Below are 19,059 nucleotides of genomic sequence, written 5' to 3' on the forward strand. Positions count from 1 at the left end.
GCTCCTCCTCCTTCCCTGGCATACCCGAATGGGAACTAGACACCCCACCCTGAGGTCTGACATTTCTCGGAAGGTCATCTCACCCAGCCCCCTCAAATAAACACTACAGTGATTTACCTAAGGGGCTTAAAGGCATGAACCACCTGGGGGGTAGTTGCGAAGCACTGACCTCAAACATTCCAAATCCCCACACAAAGGAAGAATTCCTTTCTCTTTTCTAGGCCCCCAAGAGTCCCCCTTGATCGAGAGAAGGTTTACACAGGCCCCCTTCTGCTCTCAATATCTAGGTTTCCAAAGCTCTACTCATCAGACAGGGAAGAATAATTCTGCTTGTTCTCACCTCATGGATCCTTGGCCTTCATTTCTCCATCATTGACAGCAGCATTTCAAACTGCAGGTTAAAAAGACAGGTTGGGATAACGGAATTGAGCAAACCTCATTTGATTCACTGTAATGTGACTCAGAATAAATGTCCAATACTTACAATTGAAGATATTTTAGCATTTCTGTACAAAGCTTGCCGAACTCCAAGTGGACCAGGCTGCTTTACCCTTAAGAAGGAGAGAGAATTGTAACCACGTACATACGACCCTTTTCTTTATACTTCAATCAGTGCCAAAGAGGAGGTACCAACTGCTCTAAAATCAATCAATCAATTGTATTTATTGAGCGCTTACTGTGTGCAGAGCACTGTACTAAGCGCTTGGGAAGCACAAGTTGGCAACATATGGAGACAGTCCCTACCCAACAGTGGGCTCACAGTCTAGAAGGGGGAGACAGAGAACAAAACCAAACATATTAACAAAATAAAATGAATAGAATAGATATGTACAAGTAAAATAAATAAATAAGTAGAGTAATAAATATGTACAAACATATATACATATATACAGGTGATTTTGAGACTGGAGTTTGAGGTTTTATGAATTGTAACACCCCCAAGATTTGTCTTCATAAACTGGAAATAAAAATGAGTAAGAAATTTCCCTCATACATCAGATTTAGGAAGATTTTAGTATCAACTGAACCAAAACTACGTATGTTTACTCCTACTAAAAGATTGCAAACAGAAGTTCAACAGACGCTTCCCTTCCACGTCAAACATTTTCAAATCTCGGAATAATTATAAACAAGAATCAGGATAATCACTCACCCTCTCTAGTAAGACCAGTCGGCATATCAAATCTCACTGAAGCAGTTTAAAAAGCATAAGATAATCTGGTAAAAAAAAATGGTGCACAATAGAGGATTATTATAGTAGAGACCAATAGAAAATTCAGGAAAATGTGTTTCTGGTTAATGGCAGAAAACAAATAGAAAAATCTGAGGAGAAATGACTTTATTCCTGAAGCATAATGGTACACTTATTCTGAAATGTAAATATAACATTGTCTCAGCCCTACTGTTTTACTCTATGATATTGAAAGCCTGCTAACACTTTGCACTGGAAAATATTTTGTAAGATAGTAAGGTTTGTGTAGCGTTTCGTGCAAATTCTGTTAGTTGGACAAAACTGCTGCAAGGGCCAGGGAAAGATAGTTAATTAAGAACATTAAAGAAAAGTAATTCCACTCGGGGAGATAACAAAATTACAGAGATATCTTTAAAAAGTGATCCCGTTATGGATTCAGAAATGATGGAAATGAGAATGAGTACTTGGCTCCGACACCCTTTGCAAGATGAATATTCCTTTCTTCCAAACCTTCTAAATCCTTCACAATCCTCGGTCTGCAGGAATTATTCTTATGTGGGTCTCTCTGAGGCCCAGGCAGTTGTTTGAAAGCAAGTTGTCTTCTTTTGGTGACTATTGCAATTGCTGATGCCTCTGGAGAAGAGTAAACTCAGTTATAAGAGTAAATACAGGATGTGGTTGAAGGAGTTGGTTCTTTGCTCATGGATTGAGGGAGGCTTTCTTTCCATTAGAATGTAAGACCCTTACAGTGAAAGCTCCTGTTATTACTACCGTTCAGAGCTGGAATCAGTCAATCCTATTTATTAACCACTTACTGTGGGGAGAGCTCTGTGCTTGGCACATAGTAAGCACTTAACAAGTACCATCATTATTATTACAGTATAACAGAGTTGGTAGACGCATTTCCTGCCCATAACAAGCTTACAGTCTAGAGGGGGAGACGACATTAATGTAAATAAGTCAGTTACCGATATGGACATAAGTGCTGTGGGGTGGAAGGAGGCGTGAATAAAGGGAGAAATTAGGGCGATGGAGAAAGGAAAACAAGGGCTTAGTCAGGGAAGGCTTCTTGGAGGAGATGTGCTTTCAATAAGAAAGAATTGAGGCCATAATTATTTGTTGAAAATACAGAGTTGGTGACTGTGGGATTACTTTGAGGCATAAAACATAGTAGTAAACATTCACTGAATGCCCATTTGAGAGTCTTCAAATCTAGAAATGCACAGATCTTTGAAGATGGGAACATCACTGGTTTTTTTTGCTGTTGTTTTTCTTGTTTTGAGGGTTTTTTTAATGGTGTTTGTTAAGCATTCACTACGAGCCAGGCACTGTTCTAAGCACTGGGGTGCTCTTCAGGTTGGACACAGTCCATGGCCTACATGGGGCTCACAGTCTTAATCCCCATGTTATAGGTAGGTTAACTGAGAAGCAGCATGGCTCAGTGGAAAGAGCACGGGCTTTGGAGTCAGAGGTCATGGGTTCAAATCCCAGCTCCACCAATTGTCAGCTGTGTGACTTTGGGCAAGCCACTTAACTTCTCTGGGCCTCAGTTCCCTCATCTGTAAAATGGGGGTTAAGACTGTGAGCCCTCCGTGGAACAACCTGATCACCTTGTATCTTCCCAGTGCTTAGAACAGTGTTTTGCACATAGTAAGTGCTTAACAAATGCCATTATTATTACTATCATTATTAACTGAGGCACAGAGAAGGCAAGTGACGTGCTTCGGGTCACAAAGTAGACAAGTGACAGCCCTCGGATTAGAACCCCAGATGCTTGGGCTCTTTCCACTAGGCCATGCTTCTTCTCACCGTTCCCCAGATAACTCTAAAATGGAGAAAGGTGGCAAAGAGTGGATGGAGACACTAAGTTGAGCCAAAATTAAAGGATCCAGTGGGGAAGGTCTAAGGCGATCCGTTTAATTTAGTTACCAAATACATAGCTGGGTATCCACTGCCACACGTGTTACAAATAGCAACTTAACTAGATTTAAAAGTTCACAAGGGAGCTGTCAGTGTGGGATAACAAGTACTGTGGGATTTTGAAAAATAATCATACCACTAATAGGTAGAATGATGTGTTGATTTAGTTATAAAAACGTTCTTCCATATACTGTCTACTGTTCCTGTTCAGCATTTGTAAATCCCTGGACACTTCTTTTCATTGTAGCATGAAATGAATTGGAAAAGGGTTGAGTGAGGCCGTCCCCTCAGAAAGGAAGCCCCTGGAGACATCAGCTAAATCAGTCAGTCAGTGGGTATTTATTGAGCGCTTACTATGTGCAGAGTGGACTTGAAATCCAGTGGGGTTTCCCTGCACAGATTTGAATCTACTCACAGCAAATTTCTACGTAGGTTATGAACCCCACGCAGGACAGGGACTGTTTCTGACCTAATTAACTTATATCTACCTCAGCGCTTCAAACGGTGTTTGACATGTAGTAAGCGCTTAACAAATACCATTAAAAGAAAAGAAAAAGAAAAAATCTCTGTACTAAGCACTTGGGAGAGTAGCTAAAGTGCCTATTTGGCTTGCAAGGGAGTTTTTGTTATGATTAGGTACAGTTTAAGTGCCCCAGAATGATTTTGGAAGAGCTCAGCAAAGATTAACATGTCATCTGTGAAATTTAAAAGAAAAAAAAAGAGCAAAGCTTGAGATTTTAACTCCATGACCCCCATCACAAAGAGTTCTAAATTGCCTGATGATCTGAGTTGTTCATATGCAGACCTTCCCATAGAAAATATTCAAGAACTATCACCAGGATAAATAACGTTATTTTCTCTGAGAGAAATCCATCAGAATTTTGAATCCTTCCCAACCTACATGTTTTAACATTTAATGTTTCCTTTTGTACTTTATGCATCTGGCCATCCAAAAAGAATAGTTAAATGCTCTCTATCTGCACAGGAGCAAAGTCGTTAAGCCCTGATACAAATCAGTGGCATGACATAATGTGAACAATTAATGTAAGAAGTGAAATAACACAATGAATTTATTTGCTGGGCCTTTTCTTGTGCGAATGGAATTTTGAATGCCATTTACATGACTAATGCCTAATGACTTTTACTTATATTAAACACCGGCTGTTTTTAATGTTACAGTACAGAGTAAAGAACTTGAAGTAATTTGCCTGCACTAGGGAAAGTGAAGCTAATGTTAAGTGTAAAGAAAAGGAAAATGACTTTCATCTTCCTCCTTCCAGCTTTGGCAATTTCATGTTCTGTGCCTGAAAGGTGCAACTCTTAGGAGAGTGACTTTTCTTTGTTACGCAGAAAAACATGGAAATTTGATACTCTGCTATAATGTTGACGGCCCTGTAATTTTTAATGTGAAATTTTCCATCACCCTATCAGAAATTTGAAACAGAGAGTGCCAATGGGTCAGAATCATCGAGGGAATTAGGGAGAAAAGGGAGGCAACATTTGATTAAAAAAAAAACACAACAATTTCTAGTGACTTGCACACTGTGAAACTTTGATCCGGTCATAAAATTAGGCATTTCCCCACTAGGCCCAGGAGCACCCTTGATAATTATTGCCTCTCAGTCAAGACTGGGCATTGGGGATGTGAGTGAGAAGGGGCAGGAGTCATCATCATCATCAATCGTATTTTTTGAGCGCTTACTATGTGCAGAGCACTGTACTAAGCGCTTGGGAAGTACAAATTGGCAACATAAGTCAAGTTTAAAACTGCCTGGCTGAGATTTCCCTCCCTTGGAACTGCTGCCTTGGGTGAAAAGCCTGGGTGAAAGATGTTTGACTCTATGAAAGAGCCCAGAGCAGCCCCAACCCACCCTCCCATAATTGGCTAGAGGAAGAGCGTGGCCCCTCTCCATCCCCCCATCTTACCTCCTTCCCTTCCCCACAGCACCTGTATATGTGTATATATGGTTGCACATATTTATTACTCTATTTATTTATTTATTTATTTATTTTACTTGTACATTTCTCTCCTATTTATTTTATTTTGTTGGTATGTTTGGTTTTGTTCTCTGTCTCCCCCTTTTAGACTGTGAGCCCACTGTTGGGTAGGGACTGTCTCTATGTGTTGCCAATTTGTACTTCCCAAGCGCTTAGTACAGTGCTCTGCACATAGTAAGCGCTCAATAAATATGATTGATTGATTGATTGATTGATAGAGCCGGGCCTGGATTCTAGTTCCAGCTCCGCCAGTTGTCTGCTGGGTGACCTTGGGCAAGTCACTTAACTTCTCTGTGCCTCATTTACCTCACCTGGAAAATGGGGATTACGACTATGAGCCTCATGAGGCACAGGGACTGTGTCCAACCTGATTACTTGACCCCTACCCCAGCGCTTAGAACAATGCCTGGAATATAGTAAGCACTTAAGAAATTCATTCAGTCGTATTTATTGAGTGCTAACTGTGTGCAGAGCACTGTACTAAGCACCTGGAAAGTACAACTCAGCAACAGAGACAATCCCTACCCAACAACGGGCATACAGTCTAGTAGAGGGGAGACAGATAATTAAGCAAAACAGGTACAAGTAAACAGACATCAATAACATCAAACAAATGCCATTAAAAAGAAAAATTGGCTACCATCCACAAAAGACGAAATCCTGGCCGGAACAGTGAGGTGGCAAATTGCCCCAGCTTCTCTAGGATAAAAAAATCTGATAGCCAGTCCACTTGAATATAATAAACCCTTTTTTTTATAAGGTATTTGCTCAGTGCTTACTATATATCAGGCACTGTACTTAGCACTGGGATAGATCAATCAATGGTATTAATGTATATATGTTTGTTTGTATTTATTACTCTATTTTACTTGCACATATCTATTCTATTTATTTTATTTTGTTAATATGTTTTGTTTTGTTCTCTGTCTCCCCCTTCTAGACTGTGAGTCCACTGTTGGGTAGGGACCGTCTCTATATGTTGCCAACTTGTTCTTCCCAAGCACTTAGTACAGTGCTCTGCACACAGTAAGTGCTTAATAAATACAATTGATTGATTGACTGATTGATTAATTGAGTGGTTACTGTGTGCAGACCACTGTACTATGCAGAGCACTGTACTAACCACTTGGGAGAGTACAGTGTAACAATCAATCAGTCATTCCTTCAGTCGTATTTATTGAGTGCTTACTGTGTGCAGAGCACTGTACTAAGCACTTGGAAAGTACAGTTTGGCAACAGAGATAATAATAATGATGGCATTTGTTAAGCGCTTACTATGTGCAAAGCACTGTTCTAAGCGCTGGGGGGGGGATACAAGGTGATCAGGTTGTCCCACATGGGGCTCACAGTCTTAATCCCCATTTTCAGCTGAAGTGACTGAGGCCCAGAAAAGTGAAGTGACTTGCTCAAGGTCACACAGCAGACAAGTGGCGGAGCTGGGATTAGAACCCAGGTCCTGACTCCCAAGCTCGGCCTCTGTCCGTTAGGTCACGCTGCTTTCTCTGACCTTCAGCTCGAGTGCCTTCATATTTAGCTTAATTGGGAATGTGAGTCCGTAGCATTCCTTGAGGGACACTGTTGAATTTAGCAAGGATGTTGAAAATAAGAGGTGTTCTCTTATTAGGGCGTTGTGGGTGTGGGCATTTTTAACTGTTTTCATTTAGTCAGCTGAGAACAGAAAATAAATCCACCCTTCAAGATGGACGTGTCCTCCCTCACCCATTCTTTCCCTGCGACTCTCTGGCCACTTCAGCCACACCCTGGGCATGGCCTGGCTCTTATTTTCCAAACCAGACCCAGAGCAATGGGAACAAAGGGATTAGGGCAGCGGCCTGAGGTGGAGATTAACACCTGATTTTATTTTCGACAAGTTGGCTGGTGCCTACCCTATTGCGTTAAGATCCAAAACGCAACCTCTTTCTCACCCTTCGTGACCTAAAGGAGCTCGCTCAGAGGGAGTGAGCTGCCAGGGCCACAGAGGGACAGAGGAGGAGGTTGTTTTCAACTCCTCTGTCTGAGGGATTTTTGAGCTCCCAAGAGGTCAGCTGTCCATCGCTGCATTCCGGGATAGCCAACCCATTCAATCAATCATATTTATTGAGCGCTTACTGTGTGCAGAGCACTGTACTAAGCGCTTGGGAAGTACAAGTTGGCAACATATAGAGACAGTCCCTACCCAGCAGTGGACTCACAGTCTCAAAGGTTGATGGCTGTCAGCGAGGCAGGTTTCTCTCTGGTTTCACACAGTCCTGGGACACACCCGAAGAAGGGGATGAGAGCCCCAACCAGCAAGTTCTTCTGGCAGCCTTCCTTGGACACTAATGAACTCCTTTGCTTACAAGTTTCCACACCCTATGACCTAATTCAACAGCTGCCCAGCAGAGATGAGAGGAAATGATGAGAGGAAATGAGATGAGATGACATGAGATGAGATGAGCAGAGATGAGAGGAAACACTTATGAACAGGGTGGGGAATGGTTCTTCTAGACTTTAAACTCGTTGTGGGCAGGGAATGTATCTGCCAACTCTCTCCCAAGCGCCTAGTACAGTGCTCGGCACACAGTAAGCACTCAATAAATACAACTGATTGATTGTCCAGTTGCACAGTTCCAGCATTGCCCGCCAGGCCCACCTGCGCCCATTTGTTTCTCAAAATATTTTTTACAGGAAGACCATACAGGACCCACAGTCTTTTAGACTGTGAGCCCACTGTTGGGTAGGGACTGTCTCTATATGTTGCCAATTTGTACTTCCCAAGCGCTTAGTACAGTGCTCTGCACATAGTAAGCGCTCAATAAATACGATTGATGATGACCAGAGTGAGGATGCCTTGGAAAGATGTGTTCTTTTAGTACCTTTTATTACCTCCCCTTTATTGGGGCGTTCTAGAAGAGATGCATCCATGGCATCGCTATGGGTCAGAGACGACTAGACAGCATTAGACTAGAAAACTAGATGGTGAGGATAGTTGGAGGCAGAGAGAGAGATTGTGATTAAAATTAGTACTGGCACATATGGGTAAGACCGGAGCCAATTTCGCAGGCCAAATGAATATTTTGGAAGCTAGTTCCCAAGCTGCCTTCAGAAGTGACAACTTCGTGTGAGGGAAGTAACACGAGGGCCTTTAGGGGAAGTTTCACGTCAGCCAGCGGCCAGGTCCAAACCCAAGTGGCCCTGCCCATCTGGCAACATAATGAGTGTGAGCCTCAAGACTGGAGGAATTTCTTCAAGGTCCTCTAAGGTGGCCTTGGTTGTGGAGTTTCCTTTTCGTCCCACACTGCGGGGAATGAGGAAAGGACATTTAGGACGAGAAAATGAGGGCCAAGAGGAAGGAACATTTTCTTTAATACCATTTTTCCCAGGTTCTCTGAAACTGAGATTATTAACTTGAGCTAAATACAAACCATTTCTTCCTGGAAATTCCACAAAAAGGACTGAGAACTAGACTCCCCTGGCTCCTAGAATCCTGACTCTGCCACTTGTCTGCTGTGTGACCTTGGACAAGCCACGTCACTTCTCTGGGCTTCAGTTATTTCATCTGTCAAATGGGGATTAAGAGGGTTAGCCCCATGTGGGACAGGGACTATGTCCCACCCAATTGGCTTGTATCCGCTCCAGCGCTTAGTACAGTGCCTGGCACATAGTAAGCGCTTAACAAATACCATTATTATTATTATTAAAGGGGAGAAGCCAGGGGATTGTAGTTCTCAGCCCTTTTCGGGAAATTTCCAGGAAGCAATTGTTTGTAGTCAGGACCCCAGCTCAAGTAAATGAATGAATGAATGCTTGGCACATAGTAAGCGCTTAACAACTACCATAGTTATTACCTCTAGACTGTAAGCTTGTTGTGGGCAGGGAATGTATCTGTTATATTGTACTCTGCCAAGCGCTTAGTACAGTGCTCTGTGCACAGTAAGCGCTCAGTAAATACGATTGATCGACTCACTGGCCGCTTACCAAATGCATCCTACGGAATCTGTTGCAAACCCGCTTGCCCACTAGGCCAGCACTTTGTCCCAAACTCATAGCCCATTTCCAGAGGAGAACCAAGGAAGGTGGAGAGAGAGTTCACATCAGCCAAAGGCCAGGTCCAAACCCAAGTGGCCTTGAACCCGTTGTTGGGTAGGGACCGTCTCTATATGTTGCCAACTTGTATTTTCCAAGCGCTTAGTACAGTGCTCTGCACACAGTAAGTGCTCAATAAATATGATTGAATGAATGCCCCTCTGGCAGCATAATGAGTGTGAGCCTCGAGACTGGAAGAATTTATTCAAGGTCCTCCAAGGTGACTTTGGACGTGGGGTTTCCTTTTTGTCCCACCCTGCGGGGAATGAGGAAAGGACATTGAGCTGAGACCCTGAATACAAACCGTTGCTTCCTGTAAATTCCACAAAAAGGACTGAGAACTAGAATCCCCAGGCTTCTCCCCTGTAATAATAATTATGGTATTTGTTAAGTGCTTACTATCATATACTATATAATATATTATATTATTATATAGTAATGTACCAACAATTATACTAATTATTATAATTGATGACTATGTTAATTGATGTTACTATATTATGATATGTTATGTTATATATATTACTGATTACTTATGATTATGGTAATAGTAATTACAATTACTATATATATTGCTAACAGATTATATATTATTATTATTCATAGCTCCTGAAGGTGCAGCTGGAAGACCTAGTGAGTTGGGAACGTTATAACCACAATGGTGCCCCTTGTTAAAGACTTAATCGTATTAAAAGGGGAATTGCCAAATAAAATGAGTTCAGGGCAGGGTGCATTAAAATGTTTTTCTGTTTAGTTCATGGAGGTTAAAGCGGTCACACTAATCTGCGTTCTACCACTTCCTGTGCTGAGGCATTTGTCGCTAAAATGGATGTATTCTTTGACAGGATGAATCTCTAAAACAACTGCAGGTTGGGCATCAGCCGTGGATTTTGCCAAGTGACACCGAAAGTGAAGGAATGGAACCAGAGCAGAGTAAATGTAAGTAATAATAATAATAATGATGATGATGATATTTGTTAAGCATTTACTGTGTGCAAAGCACTGTTCTAAGCGCTGGGGAGGTTACAAGGTGATCAAGTTGTCCCATGGGGGGCTCACAGTCTTAATCCCCATTTTACAGATGAGGTAACTGAGGCACAGAGAAGTCAAGTGACTTGCCCAAAGTCACACAACTAACAATTGGCAGAGCCGGGATTTGAACCCATGACCTCTGACTCCAAAGCCCGTGCTCTTTCCACTGAGCCATGCTGCTTCTCTTAATAATAATAATAAATAGAGACAGTTGGTGGGTTTTTTTTTGTACTGGTTTGTTTTAATGGTATTTTTTCACACCTGTTATGTGCCAGACACTGTACTAAATGCTGGGTAGATGCAAACTAATCAGGTTGGATATGGCCCGTGTCCCACATGGGGCTGACAGTCTAAATCCCCATTTTACAGAGGAGGTAACTGAGGCACAGAGAAGTGACTTGCCCAAGGTCACACAGCAGACCAGTGGTTTAGACAGGATTAGAACCCAGGTCCTCTTGACTCCCTAGCCTTTGGCTGTATCCACTAGACTAGGCTCCTTCTCTGTTGGATGCTGAATTGCACATTACTGCAGGAAATGCACATTGAGGATATTTCTCTTTTCACGGTATTAAAGAATTACTGGGTAAAAAATCCCCGCTTCAGCTCTGATTAGCGAGAACAAGTAAGGACAAATAATCCTTGCACTCTATAAATCTTGGGGCCTTGAAGTTTTAATTGTGGTTTCAGGATAGTCCATGCCCATAAATTAACCTTCTGGAAATAACATTCTTAAAGGTTGAGTATTTTTTCAAAGAATTACATGTGATCCGTCTATGTGAAATGCAAATTGCTCCCCAAATATTTTGAAGAACAGTAGTGGTGATAAATTGGGATCCATGTAGTATATTTTACCAAAATATCAACATCCTTAAGAGCCATCTGGTTTTAAGTAGGCCGAAGTATTTCTTTCAAAAAGTGAAACTGATGTACAGATAACCTAACTTGTTGTCCTAAATTCACACTGCAAATGGATATTGGTATTAAGACTACCCATTTAATTTCCTGATGTTTAGCTCTAGGGCGGTAGTTCCTAAAGAAAATGTAGCTCTAGTCCTCCGCTTTTTATTAATTCGACTAGAGGGAGGCTGAAAAAGTAGCAGAAGCCAATGAAACATTCTTAGGTTTTAAAAATGCATTCGTTACCTCTCCTTGTTGATACAAGTTTCTCACAGCTTCTGTTAGTCTCACAGACTCTGTCTTTTCCTTTCTTTCTGTTTTTGTCTCTGGCTATATTTATCCCACTCTGGGATTATTACTATTATTACTATTACTTCTATCATCATATTATTATTGTTAGCATCATATTATTATTGTTAACATTATTCTTGTCGTAGTTGTATTTGGTATGGATCCTGCAGAATTCTTCTGGTGTCTCCTTGTGATCATGGAGGTCACTCTTGAAAAACGTTGGAATAGATCTCACTTTTACACAACACAGCACCTTCTTTAAAAATAGTTTAAAAATCAGAAATATGTTACAAACAGCAGCCTTCCAAAGAGTAAAATGAAAAGATCTCCACTGAACCACAGGAAAAGATAACAATGGAAAGTTTTGCAGTAGTTCAGAATGATCTTCTCTGCTCCAAATCATTGAATCTGATTTCCATATAGTAAAAATGATTCCTCCCAGAAATTCTCCCCTTCTAAGCTGTGTGCTTGTTGTGGACAGGGAACTTGTCTGACAACTCTGTTTCATTGTACTTTCCGAAACACTCAGTACAGGGTTTTGTAGGCAGTAAGGGCTCAATCAGTACCATTGATTAATTGATTGATTCCGTACCCATCCCATAGTGCTTCTCCCACTCTCTCTATGCTGTTTAAGTGCTTACTATATGCCAGGCACTGTACTAAGCGTTGGGGTAGATACATGATAGTTTGGACATATTCTCTGTCCCACATAAAGCTCACAGTCTTAGTCCCCATTTTGCAGGCAAGGTAACTGAGTGAGAGAGAAGTCAAGTGACTTGCCCAAGGTCACGCCGCAGACAAGTGACAGAACCAGGATTAGAACCCAGGTCCTTCTACTTCCCAGTTCCGGACTCTATTCATTAGACCATGCTGCTGTCTATGTCTTCAGGTCAGCAGAAGGGCATTTCCTAATTGCTTTCCCTCAAATCTTTCCCCAAGAGAAGCAGCATGGCCTAGTGGATAGAGCACAGAACTGGGCGTCAGAAGGATCTGAGTTCTAATCCCGACTCCACCTTGTGTCTCCTGCGTGTCCTTGGGCAAGTTACTTAACTTCTCTGTGCCTCAGTTACCTCATCTGTAAAATGGGGATTAAGATTGTGAGCCCCATTTGGGACCGGGACTGTGTCCAACTTGATTTGCTTGTACCCACCCTAATGCTTGGAGCAGTGCCTGGAACATAGTAAGGACTTTAACAAATACTGTTATTATTATTAAATCTCCAAAAGCAGATAGTGAACCATGTGTTTAATCCCAAGCTTTCCATGATTGACAGTAAAATCTTTCATGAAGCTATAAATCATTTTTATCTTATCTCCCTGGTGGTTTTTGATCAACTGGTGGTTTTTATTGATGATGATGATGGTGATGATGGCATTCATTAAGCGCTTACGATGTGCAAAGTACTGTTCTAAGCACTGGGGAGGTTATAAGGTGATCAGGTTGTCCCACAGGGGATTCACAGTCTTAATCCCCATTTTACAGAGGAGGGAACTGAGGCACAGAGAAGTGAAGTGCTTGCCCAAAGTCACACAGCTGACAATTGGCGGAACCAGGATTTGAACGTATGACCTCTGACTCCAAAGCCTGTGCTCTTTCCACTGAGCCACACTGCTTCTCTTCTTGAGCGCTTACTACCTGCAGAGCACTGTACTAAGCACTTGGGAGGGTACAGTACAATACGCTTGCTTTCTTTTAGTGATCTTTAAAAAAGAAAGTCAATCAATCAATCAATCGTATTTATTGAGCGCTTACTGTGTGCAGAGCACTGTACTAAGCGCTTGGGAAGTACAAGTTGGCAACATATAGAATCAATCAATCAATCAATCGTATTTATTGAGCGCTTACTATGTGCAGAGCACTGTACTAAGCGCTTGGGAAGTACAAATTGGCATCACATAGAGACAGTCCCTACCCAACAGTGGGCTCACAGTCTAAAAGGGGGAGACAGAGAACAGAACCAAACATACCAACAAAATAAAATAAGTAGGATAGAAATGTACAAGCAAAATAAATAAATAAATAAATAAATAGAGTAATAAATATGTACAACCATATATACATATATACAGGTGCTGTGGGGAAGGGAAGGAGGTAAGACGGGGGGATGGAGAGGGGGACGAGGGGGAGAGGAAAGAAGGGGCTCAGTCTGGGAAGGCCAGACTGAAGACAGTCCCTACCCAACAGTGGGCTCACAGTCTAAAAGGGGGAAAAGGAAAGTCCAAAAGGGGGAAAAGTCCAGAAAAGTAAAGAACTTTGACAGTAAAAAGTAACTGTAGCAGAATTTACCCCAGACCAGGAATACCCTGCGGGGATGTCTTAGATCTTTGTAAATGACTGAGGGTGAGAAGCACCCAGTAGATGTCAGTAAACAGTCACAATATAATGGTCCAGAGAGCAAACCCCTAGGCTAAGTGAAAGAAGGTTTTAATAAAACTGCTCTGACCCTACCACCCCTTGCAGCTGTCTTCTGCCCCCAGCCTCAGTCTTTCAGCCAAACTTTTGACCTGGATCTCAACATGGAAATTAAGAGTTCTTGGAGGAAAAAACAAAACCCTGATTAGAAAGCAGTCAAGCAATCACTGGTGTTTATTGAGCACTTACTGTGTGCAGAGCACGGCATAGTGGATAGAACACGGCCTTCGACAAGTCACTTAAAGTCTGTGTCTCCATTGCCTCATCTGTAAAATGGGGAATAAGACTGTGAGCTGATAAGACTGTGAGCTCCATGAGGGACAGGGACCGAGTTCAACCTGGTAACCTTGTATCCACCCCAGCACTTAGAACAGCGATTGACACACCGTAAGCGCTTACCAGATACCATCATCAGTCTCCCACCAACGTAACTTTAGGTTCGAGCTCAGCGATATCGCCCACAGTGGTGACGTTTGAGTTCCAGGAAGTGGTGTGCACGAAAATCAGGGTTCTGAAATAATCACGGGGTAGCAAAAGCCACCTGGAAGCGGAAAGTAGCCCAACCCCCAAGCTCGGAGCGGTGACCGTTGAGAAGCGGTGGCCACCAGCAACCAGGTGCCGGAACATCTGTAAGGCAGACGTTCACCGAACACCTTTGTGGAGAAGTCCCCCGTCAGCCCTTGGAGTTTAAGGCAGGTAGAGCAGCTGGGAAGCCCGGGGAAGATGAGCTGCCGTTTTTCTCTCCCAGCGGAAGGTAATAAACGCCACATAAATCTCAGTGGACACCATGGATGTGATTTAGAGGCGAGAGGCCTCGAAGTTGGAAATTTATGAGTTTGGGCTGGAGAGTGAAAGAATTAATCTCTACCCAAAGCAACACCTGTTCTTTGACTCCACTTTTTAGAAATGGAAATTGGGTAATGTTTACTGCATTCTTTAACTACCTCTGAGACAAAAACAGCCAGGTGGAAGAGATGCTTCGGGGTTGGAGAAAATTAACCACATCAGAGATGAACTCTTAGTACAGTGCTCTGCACATAGTAAGTGCTCAATAAATACGATTGAATGAATGAATTAATGAAGGGGTATTTTGCTACATTAGTAAACCAGACTGAGTTCAAAGCAAGACGCTAGTAATTTTTCAGAATATAGATGTGTATATCTGTATTGTATATATATAGACATCCTCCTGTCTCTCCCCACCTCAATCTATACTTCACGCTGCTGCCCAGATCATCTTTGTGCAGAAATGCTCTGGGCATGTTACTCCTCTCCTCAAAAATCTCCAGTGGCTACCAATCAACCTAGGCATCAGGCAAAAACTCCTCACCCTGGGCTTCAAGGCTGTCCATCCCCTCGCCCCCTCCTACCTCACCTCCCTTCTCTCCTTCTCCAGCCCAGCCCGCACCCTCTGCTCCTCTGCCGCTAATCTCTTCACCGTGCCTTGTTTTCGCATGTCCAGCCGTCGACCCCCAGCCCACGTCATCCCCCTGGCCTGAAATGCCCACCCTCTGCACATCCGCCAAGCTAGCTCTCTTCCTCCCTTCAAAGCCCTACTGAGAGCTCACCTCCTCCAGGAGGCCTTCCCAGACTGAGCCCCCTCCTTCCTCTCTCCCTCCTCCCCCTCCCCACCCCCCCCGCCTTACCTCCTTCCCCTCCCCACAGCACCTGCATATATGTTTGTACAGCTTTATTACTCTATTTTACTTGTACATATTTACTATTCTATTTATTTTATTTTGTTAACATGTTTTGTTGTCTGTCTCCCCCTTCTAGACTGAGCCTGCTGTTGGGTAGGGACCGTCTCTTTATGTTGCCAACTTGTACTTAACAAGCGCTTAGTACAGTGCTCTGCACACAGTAAGCACTCAATAAATACGATTGAATGAATGAATGAATAGACTATAAATTGCATTGGAAGGCTTTGTAATGGGTAGTAAAAAATAAGAAAAATTGAGGAAGAGGAATTAAAACAGAGAAAAATTGAGAGGGAAAATTTATCACTGCAATTAAGATTCTTCCTCAGAATTATCATTCCTGGATGGATCAGGCAGATTCATTACTATCAAAATCAGAAAAATGTGTTTTATATTGAGAAAAATGAATATTCCAATGCACAGGCCAGCGTATCTACCCTAAAGGTTGGTGCCTAAACCAGAGTCTTGCAATGTGCGGAGATTAGGAATTTTGAGATGTGACTTCTGATCTGTTTTATTTCCAATGTTCATTTCACACACATGACTTAAGGGACCGGCATGAGGAAAAATGCTGTCATGGAGTTCATAATGGTAATTGCTATTCCCATAATTCATGCATGAATGTAGTCCAAGAAATCACTTCTCGAAGACTGCTCAGGCCCTCTTTTATTTAGAGGAGGTTGAAACGCTGCAACCATTGACTGAATTACAATAAAGTGCAACCATATTTTTGTAAATATTTTATCATTCTGGAACCAGGGGAAGGTTGTGGTACTAATTTTAGTTGCCCCAAACCTGGGGAATCTTAGAAGAAACAGGGAACGTGTTATAATGTAAATCTGTTGCTCTCCTCTCCCAAGTGCTTAGTGCCATGTTCTGCACATAGTAAGCGCTCAATAAGTACCACTGATTGATTAAGAAAATGGCTTCACCCCCATTTCTGCCATTAGCCATGCAACCTGCGACTGCTTCCTTCTCAGAATCCTTTGTGGTCGCATGGTGCTCTTTACTTGTGGAGATCAAACCCTGCCCTGGGAATTATTTAATGTGCCTGTGACTCCATGCCATGTGGAATTCAAAGCCCAGCCAGGCTTTTCCTGAGGCAGAGTTCAAGGAAGAGGAGTGAGAAACAAACGTTCGGTGTTTGAGAGAGGTTCTATATATGTGTTAGAGAGTGTGAGAGCATGTGAAAGTAAATGTGTGCCTGGGAAAATGAGTCTAAGAGTGGGTGTGTGAGAGTGAGTGAGTGTAGGAGAGGGAGTGAGAGAATAAGGGCGAGAGAAAAAGCAGGCGTGTACCTGGGGGGAAAGGAGGAATAAGGGAGAAGGGGTGAATGTGGTTTGCTATTCAAATTATTTTTCTATTCTGAAGCAACCAGTTTTGGCGGGGCGCTTATTTTGGCTTCTGAGCAATACAGCACGGGTGTGGAACTTGTTGATACCGTGAAGAATCCCACATCTAGCTTGAGGGACAGTGGCCATGAGCTGCCTGAAAGATCATAAAGAAAGGATAATGATGCGTGGCAGCATATATCAAGGGCTGCTACAGGCAGAAGGGCCTTGCTGCTTCTCTGAAGTGTGATTTAATATATTCAATAATAGTACAGAAGAGGGGTGAAATAGCATCTTAATCACTGAAACTAATGAGTTAATCGGGAAGGACTCAGAACACCAGTGAAGACCGAAGTAATACGCAGAGACTTAGGAAATTTAGGAATTGACAGTGAAATGAATTTCTACTTGGAAGAAAGCAAATGCATCTGGAGAAGAATAATTGGAAACATAGTTTTTGGCTGGGAGGAAAGGAACTGGGACACAGTTGGTCTTAAAGTGATCCATGCAACAGACAGAAAAAGAGGGGTTTTTTGTTTTTTTGGGGGGTTTTTTTGAGGTGAAGGAAGTTTCTAGCAAGCCCCTTACGATTTAGAATTTGGGCCATTGGGAGTTGATTTAGTAACATCTCGGGTGTTGATGTGAATGTCTCCCCCTATATTAGGGGGGAAGCTCATTAAGGGAAGCAGCGTGGCTCAGTAGAAAGAGCACGGGCTTTGGAGTCAGAAGTCATGGGTTCAAATTCCAACTGTCAATTATCAGCTGTGTGACTTTGGGCAAGTCACTTAACTTCTCTGGGCCTCAGTTGCCTCATCTGTAAAATGGGGATTGAGACCATGAGCCCCACGTGGGACAACCTGTTCACCTTGTAACCTCCCCAGCACTTAGAACAGTGCTTTGCACAAAGTAAGTGCTTAATAAATGCCATTGTTATTATTATTATTATTACCTAGTTGTTTGCCATCTACCCCACAAATAAAATTGGCCATCATAAAAAGAAAGGGAACAGGCCTGGGACACATGCTCATTTAGAAACACTGTTGAGGTTCTTTCCACAAGATGTTCCTCCTCCTTTTTCTTCTGTCTGCATTACCCTGACTCTTTAAAGCTTCATCTCATCTCTCCCCCACCCCCACAACTCCCTTTTGCTGAGCAAACATTGTGCTTTTCTTCTTTGTGACCATCACCCCATCACTCAGTCCAATTCTTTCTCCTTTCCCGGGAAGGTGAGTTGTCCCACTTAAGGCCACTGCCTTAAGGTGTTTGTAGGTCTTGCCCTCAAACATGAGAGCTTATGTTTGCTTAGGTACGTGGCAGTGCTGGATTTGTATGGAGAAGGGATATCTGAATTGGACAGAGAAGGGATATCTGAAAAGGCATGTTAGTAAGGGATGGGGAAGGGCCTGCCAGGGGGGCCTGGCTTTGATAAGTATATATATATATATATATATATATATATATATATATATATATATATATATATATATATATATATATATATATATATATATATATACCTGTATATATGTATATATGTTTGTACATATTTATTACTCTATTTATTTATTTTACTTGTACATATCTATTCTATTTATTTTATTTTGTTAGTATGTTTGGTTTTGTACTCTGTCTCCCCCTTTTAGACTGTGAGCCCAATGTTGGGTAGGGACTGTCTCTATGTGTTGCCAATTTGTACTTCCCAAGCGCTTAGTACAGTGGTCTGCACATAGTAAGCACTCAATAAATACGATTGATGATGATGATGATAAGTCTCCCTGGCAGCGGTGATTTTGCTGGAAGACTTCATGGGATCCATTTTCCCTGGTTGCTACGGCCTCATGAGGTATACACAGATGGACGTTTCCTGACTAATAATGATTGGGGTATTTGTTAAGCACTTACTATGTACCAAGCACTAGAGAAGCAGCATGGCTTTGTAGGTAGAACACCGGCTTGGGAGTCAGAAGGATCTGGGTTCTAATCCCGGCTCTGCCACTTGTCAGGAGTGTGGCCTTGGGGAAGTCACTTCGCTTCTCTGTGTCTCATGTCCCTCATCTGTAAAATGGGGAGTCAGACTGTGAGCCCCATGTGGGATACTCCAGCCTGATTATCTTGTATCTACCCCAGGGCTTAGTACAGTGCCAGGCACATAGTAAGCACTTAACAAGTATCGTAATTATTAATATTAGTATTAGTAGTAGTAGTAGTAGTTGTCACTTCATTT

The 19,059-nt window shown here is 42.4% G+C and overlaps 1 protein-coding gene across 2 annotated transcripts in view; it reads left to right on the plus strand.

The window, feature by feature from the left end:
• Positions 1 to 19,059, plus strand: part of C25H8orf34 (chromosome 25 C8orf34 homolog) — a 242,202-nt gene that overhangs the window by 208,589 nt on the left and 14,554 nt on the right. For both annotated transcript variants that reach the window (XM_038766655.1, XM_038766656.1), the window contains one exon: positions 10,021 to 10,114. In XM_038766655.1, coding sequence (XP_038622583.1) covers positions 10,021 to 10,114 — 94 coding nt within the window. The remainder of the gene's footprint in view (positions 1 to 10,020; positions 10,115 to 19,059) is intronic.

The sequence above is a fragment of the Tachyglossus aculeatus genome, chromosome 25 (genome assembly GCF_015852505.1).
Source record: "Tachyglossus aculeatus isolate mTacAcu1 chromosome 25, mTacAcu1.pri, whole genome shotgun sequence".
Lineage (NCBI taxonomy): Eukaryota > Metazoa > Chordata > Mammalia > Monotremata > Tachyglossidae > Tachyglossus > Tachyglossus aculeatus.